General features: G+C 36.3%; 1 protein-coding gene across 1 annotated transcript in view; it reads left to right on the forward strand.

Annotated features, from left to right (window-relative positions):
* The window catches only part of ITGA8 (integrin subunit alpha 8), a 236,120-nt gene extending 231,921 nt beyond the window's left edge, over window positions 1-4,199 (forward strand). The window contains exon 30 of the mRNA XM_077490849.1: window positions 1,863-4,199. Within this exon, the coding sequence (XP_077346975.1) occupies window positions 1,863-1,949 (87 nt within the window). The 3' untranslated portion in view covers window positions 1,950-4,199. The remainder of the gene's footprint in view (window positions 1-1,862) is intronic.
* The last annotated feature ends 3,270 nt before the right edge of the window (window positions 4,200-7,469 follow it).

The raw sequence follows: 7,469 nt of genomic DNA on the forward strand, positions 1-7,469 counted from the left end.
CTCTTCCCATCACAAAAGATGATGATCGCAGCTTCAACAAAGTTAGAGGACCAAACAACGTTTCCCATCTTTTACAATGTGTGGAAATTCTGAACTGACACTTCCCTGCGCTGCTCTGCTGATGGGGAGGGAGTCGAGTGCTGGCAAAAGAGGCTTTGAATGCCGCTTGCGGAACCAGTGCCGGGGGTTGCCTACCCCTGGTATAAAGCAATAACTTTGTCATTACTTAAGACAAAAATGAAGAATGGACTTTATTTTTTAGTACAATCATTTATATTGCCTTTAAAAAGTAAAGTATTACAAATAAAAGAATACAATGGAAATAAAATGACAAATTGCATAAGATCATATTTTTTATATCAGGCAAGAAAAACTAAACTAAACAGAAATGGAATAGGAGTAAGAGTAATAAGGAAAAAAAATTAAAAAGGAGATGAAAAAAAGTAAAAAGGGGGCGGGAGGTGAAAGAGAAGGAGAGGGAATGGGAGACTGACCAGGCATGTTTTTGTCTTTTGCAATCTGTAGACAAAGAAGTATTTATAGTAATTCTATATTTTTATTTCACAATGATGCAAATTGCATCATTCTAGTACAAAGCATTGCAAAGTTATTTACAAATAAAGTTTTTTTTTTATAATAAAGGCTTTATTTATTTTAATTAGATACTATTAAAATAATGAGCAAAACAAAAAAAAAAAAATAAGTTGAAATATTAATGATTAGAAACACATAATTAAAAAAACAGCAGGAAAATGGTAGCTAATGGGAAAAGTGGAAGAATTTGTTAATTAGGGTTGATTAGGGTAAACTAAGGTTAATAGGAATACATTTTTTTTTTTACTTGTCAAATAGCTTTAACTGAAATCATATGTCGGACAATGCCCATCCCTTTGATGTGCAGATGAATAGAACAAAGAAAATACAAAAATAACAATAATCTTCATTTGTATCTGTTAATCCTACATCTCAACAGTGTTTATAATAAACACTATGGGGGTTATTTACTAAAGGCAAATCCAGTTTGGACTACAAGTGCACTGCAAGTGCACTTGAAAGTGCACTTGGAAGTAAAGTTGATATAAAGCCGAGGGGTACATGCAAGGTAAATAAAAAACAGCATTTTAGTTTGCACATGATTGGATGGTAAATACGGCAGAGCTTCCCCTGCTTTCAGACCTACTCCTTAGATTTAGAGTTACTGCACTTCCATGTGCACTTTCAAGTGCACTTGTAGTGCAAAGGGGATTTGCCTTTCATAAATAACCCCCTATGTCAGAAAGTCCATATGACAGCAGCTGTTGTAGTAGCTGCTGTATATACACAACAACTCATGGATGTCATTTTGACAGCTGGGAGTTGCCAGCAAGAGCAATGGGGAAGCATTTCCCTTCAGGAGCAATGGGGAAGCATTTCCCTTCAAGAGCAGTGGGGAAGCAGCAGCTTGGCAGAAGGCGTACCACATATGCCTTATGTACTTTGAAGTTTTTTTGGGTGTGTTGCATGCTCAATATCCACAAATGGTTAAAATATTCATGCCCCTTTCAGACAATATTTCAATGAAGGGTATGGTGTATCTAAAGATGATACTTTTTTCTCATTTTCTATAGAGTGGCAAACTGGTAAAACACTTCTCAAAGTTTTATTATGGCAATTATGTCCAATTAGGGATGATTTAATGATTTCATGCTCACTGTCACGAACAAGCATTCGTAGTTGTTTCTCAAACTTTCCCGTGCACATGCAAGAAGCTTGTAACTCATATACAGTAGATGTGCTTATTTTCAACCACTTCATACTCAATTTGCATCTATGTTTATAAATGTTACAGAATTCCTAAAATCTGATTTTTTTTTTCTTTCCAGTGTGGATTTTTCGACCGGGCCAGACCACCGCAGGAAGACGTAACGGATGACACAGAAAAGTTAACAAACAAGGCTTCTGAAGCATGAATTGATAAATTCTTTCAGACTGCAATATGGAAAGTTATTTTTCTACCAAAAAGATGCCTTCTTGAATGTACCGCATCAATCAGATGCTGAGTTGGTTCCAAGTGGTTCTGAACCAACCCCTTGAAAAGATCTCAGAAAAGGTTTCACATGAATTTTTCCAGGTTCTAAGCAATTGTGCTGGGACACAAAAGATGAAAACTTTACAGACTTAAAACTGAGGTCTCATGAAAACATAACTGAAGGCAGTGCCTGAATTACTGTACCTGTGGGATTGTACAAGTCTACAACCAAATCTAAAACCACTACTGTTCTGTGAACGATACGGGATTGACTCCATGTTAGAACAGAACGCAAATGCATCACTGAGAAGGGAGTGCGGCATTGAGTGACTGCTTATATGAAAGTGTCTTAGAAAAAAACTGTGGGCAATACTTTATCAGGTGAAGCACAAATCCCTATTTCCTCTGCCATACTTTCTAGAAACTAAGTATAGATGTTTTGGTATTTTATACAGTTGTGTGAATGTTCTAAAAGTCAGATCTTATTATAGAATATGTGCAATGAAAAATGAATGACTTTATGTGTGCTTGTTGCTGATTCACAGTGAAGGGGCCGTTTTAGGTAAGATTGTAGTTACACTCATACCTCCAAGACTTTGCTATGAACAGATACAAATTGGGTTTTGCTCACAGAACTGCTTCAGGCACCCTGTGTATTGTATGTTTGTTGATTGTATGGTTGGTGGCATCCAACCAAGAATGATAATTTAGATATTTTGCCAACATCGTCTTAAAATTGTGTACTGTATGTTGTTTCACATTTGTGCCAGTGGAGCAGAAGAACTTAGGCATACCTCTTTATGACCTGCCAGATGCCTGAAAAGTATAATATACTGCATCTTTGCTATTCATAGAGTCAGCAATCAAGCACACATATCATATTTGACAGAAGCAGTGGGTGCTACAACCCTATGCTTAACGTTCAACACATTTGTTACTAAACATTACAATTAGTACACATTTAAAACCACCTTTTTTGGGCTTTACATGCTTCCTTTACCAAAAACCAAGTAAAAAACATAAAGCGCAAACCAATGAGACATCTTGGGCACCAGTGAAATTGCACCAAAGGACTGGCATCTGATGTCATCATTATGTCATATCTTCCCTACATTGCACCATATATGCCCCATGCTGGTTGCAAATCAACTTGCACTAGGATATAAAAACACTTTTCTGTGTAGCTGCTTGAATCTACTGCATTTTTTCTCCTTATAATGGGATTAAAAAAAAATAGATTTTCCCAAATCTGCTTTTCCAATATTGGATTCTAGCATGTTAAAGTATATGATGGGTTCATCCATGCCTTGTGGATTCCATTGGTGAGATACTGTATTATCTCCAGAATCTTTAATATATTTGTTATTTCATAACAAGAAAACATAAAACATCCAATGCATTTTGGGGGCACAAAGATCTCCCCATACTCCAGGGCTCCAATGTTGTGTTTGTGTTGTGTTAATAGGTCTCAAGAATGGCACAGTCACCAAAATTTATGATTTAAAGGATGAACAGTGAAAGGTGCCCAGGATCAGTATAGAAGCTGCATATACAAATGTCTCAAATATAAAAATAACAGTTAAACTGACATTGACTCCATATTGTTGTCCAGCTTGTGTGGAAGAACGCATCTGTCCTTGTGCTAGCAGCATGGCTATACACCAGGTGAAAGGCTAATTTGGCCCAATGTAGACTTCAGTTCATTTTTTCCTGTGCAATATATTATAAATCCAAGGGCATGTTTACACTGGTATCACTGCATTGTTTCTATATGTATGATGTGACATTGTCAAGTATGGGCGTGTGGTTTGTTTATAAATTTAAAGAAAATTGCAATACTGTTTTTACATTGTCCATATTTCCTAAACTGTACATTTTAGCCAGAAAAAAAGAAATGTTTTATAATGATGAATTATCTGTAGGAAAAGCAGACTTAATGTTATTTTCAGACCATGTTTATTGGAAACAACAGACTAATCAACTGAATGTATTTTCCACATTGGTCTTATCTGGCTTGTGTACCTCTGTGCTGATTTTGAAAGACTTTTTGTTTTCCATTTCAATTTTTTATCGATCACTTGCAAAACTAACAATGATTACAGGAATTCTGGGAAATGCTTGACAACAAACATATTAAAAGCCTATGCAATGTGTGAAAATTTCATTTTTCATTAAAAAGCAAATAATTGTAGATGTCTTTTTTATATTTTACTTTGGATATTTTGAAGAAAGTACTGATGTAACCTAACCCAAGAAAGTACTAATGGAAAGAAGCCCAGAGAAACGTATCCAAGTGTCTGTGGAACTTTGTATGCTCGTTAGTTAGGGATAAAGGATGTACACTAATTAATTGAGCTCACTGGCTCTATTACAGTTGCTCATGAAAAAAAAAAAAAACAGGGATCCCCTCCAGTCAGTCCCAAAGAAGAGTTTCAAACCAATATACAAGGGGCAGCAAGCCAAAGGTAAAGAGTCCAAACTTTTTTATTAATTATTTGACATCATAAAAAATGATATTGTTAAAAAAATTAAAAACGCACTTTTGACTCTTCACCTTTGACTTGGTTTCCCTAGCAAATTGGTTTTAGTAAAGTAATCCAGAACAACCAAAGTGTCTTCATCAGTTGAAAACCCCCAGTGCCCAACTTGTGGCCCCAGGGCTGAAGAGTTCTGAAGAAGGAGCATTCATTTGCCACAAGAACACTAATCTCTAGTGGATTCATATAACATGTACCTTTCTCCACCCACACCTGCCTTATGTCCTTAGTCTCTGAAAATCTCTTGCAGTGTTTACAGTCTCTGACCATTTTATATTGTATTATATATTTTAAATATCAGGCAAGAACCCAAGGGGATATCAGGAATTGCAATTGTGGTTCTCTCTACTCAGTAAGTTTACAACGATTGGGTTGAACACTTAGAACATTGAAAAGTGATTTGTGGTTGGTTTTCAAATTGTTAATTTCCTTATTTAATGCCCAACTAGGCAAAAAAAGGTTTTCCCATGCAGTGGGGCTGTACCTGCATGGATAAACTGCTCATTTTGTCCGGGGGTAACTAGAAAGCTTACGCTCACCCAATCCTCTGCTCCAGCAACAATAGTCGCTCCCCCAAGTGGTGAACTGTTCCTGATGTTTCCTGATGTTTTCATTTCCTGAGCAGGTCTATGGGTTTGATGACATCAGGAACAGTCCACCACACAAGACCACTAGACCAGGGGGGCCAGAGCCATAGGGACTGGTCTTGTGTGGGGAGGAGCCAGGGATTAGGTAAGTATATCTCTGTTCTCCTATCCTCTAGACAAAAATAAGCAACTAACCCTTGCAGTGCAGGCACAATCCCACTGAAAGGGAAAACTTATTTTTTTTTTCCCAGTTGGGCCTTAAGCAAACCTGTGCTGTGCCCATGCAGAACAAAGCAACTGGTTCATGATACCCCCCTCTAAAGCAGGACACACTCACTTTCCATTTCCTCCTCTGCTGTTCCATTCAATTTTTGAGATTGAAGAAAATACCCATTAATTTCTGGTATGAAGGAGCATATTATTCCCTTTACTTCCTCTCATATGGAAGCACTGGTGCTTGGCAGTTGGTCCAGCTCTCATACGCAGGCTGGGAAAAAGTTTTTAGCCCCATGTAATATGAGGGTAATAAAGTGAACCAGTTGCATGAGAAAAGCACATATTCCTTTTAAAAGTATATTTGTATTTATCTTTAAAGACCACATTTGCTAAGACCACATTTGATTTGACTCAATGGCCCCAATTTAAAAAAAAAAAAACTCTTCAATTTTAAGACTAGCTGTATGGGGGATGATGATTGGAAGATCCAATTTATTTCCTTTGACTAAGATGTGCAACTTTGTGTGGCACTAAAGTACTTTGATCATGGGTGGTAGCCCATAAAAGGTGATCTAAGAGCTAAAAAATGTAAGTCCAACCTCAGTTTAGTTTATCTTTCTCTGGATTTTATATATTGCAACACATTTTCTTCCCCCACACCAGTAAAACTCCAGGTATCAGTATATGATTTTTATTCATACTTAAACTCCCCATCCTCAGTAACACAAGGCGCACATACAGTGATGGAGCATTGTGGGAGAAGACTCCCTTGCATATTTCCCTCATTGTTTCAGAAATTGGCAGAAATTTCCTCTTTACTTCTCAACATGAGCCTGATTTGTAAGCTGCTTGTATAAAACATATAAGAACTTTTATAGTAAATATTAGCTAAAAGGCTCTTTGGGACACTTTGGACAAGAATATACAATTGCAGGAGATGAAAGGGAAGTCATATCTAGCCTGGTGTAACAATTACATTTCTGGACGACGTTACTGAATACGTTCTTCAGGGACTATTGGCCTGACAATATTATTTATTAATGCTTGTTGGGTAAACTCCATATAGCAGATATACTTTTAGACCTGAGTCCCTTGATAGTAAAAACTTTTAGATTAATAATGTGGCACAGCAGGGATGAATTGAATGTTTCATTTAGTTTCTATAACATTCTCATTTAATACATACAAGATGCTTTTAAAGGGACATTTCTGACTACGGCCTGGAAAGTTTGGGGCTTAAGTGGAAATCTTGCTGATATAAAAATAAAAAATTACAACTGGTTGGAATATTGCAAAGGAAAGCATTAGTTGGCGTCTTCCTGCTGTTTGTTATATATTGCTAGATTGCGGCCTGTAAGTGGGGTGGTGCACAGCGGTCACAGAAAGGGATATTGTCTTTGGATTGTGTTTCTGTTTAATGAAAATGGATACAGACCCATAGAAGAGGTTATCACATATTGCCAAAAAATTTAATTTATTTCACAATTTTGATATTACAACATTTCCAAACCCCAAACAATCCCGCGGGATATACTCTTGAGGGTAATATGTTTTTATTAATAAAGTCATGGTTTGTACAGTTTGTGTCTAAAACATATTTAAATATAAAATAATTATATAAAAATATAGAAATCATTTTGCTTTCTGCTTGCCAAAAAGATCCCCTGGCAATTGTAGCCTTGAAAAAAATGGAGAAATAACTAGGGACCCTCAAAAAATATGGAGATCTTCTGTGTGTCTGGAGCTCCTACATCCTGGAAATGTATATATACAGTAAACCCAATCACTTTTACTTAATCACTCTCAAATTTCATATAAGCTTTAACACGTTAATGTAATTGCAAAAGTTATATATGATAAGTTATAATCTTTAGCTTTAAAGTGGTTCTAAAGTTTATATATATATATATATATATATATATATATATATATATATATATATATATATATATTTTTTTTTTTTTTAGCTTAATGCAGTCTCTTCATTATGGTAAAAATAAAACACTACCTGTATTACCACCCCATCTCTAAACACTTACCTGACTCCTGCCACTGCTCCAGCACTGTTCTGGCTGTGACACCGCACCTCTTACTTCCCGGTCTCACAGGAGACACTAAGAA

The sequence above is a fragment of the Lithobates pipiens genome, unplaced genomic scaffold (assembly GCF_037356315.1).
Source record: "Lithobates pipiens isolate NorthernLeopardFrog02 unplaced genomic scaffold, aLitPip1_a1.2 Scaffold_19, whole genome shotgun sequence".
NCBI classification, from domain to species: domain Eukaryota; kingdom Metazoa; phylum Chordata; class Amphibia; order Anura; family Ranidae; genus Lithobates; species Lithobates pipiens.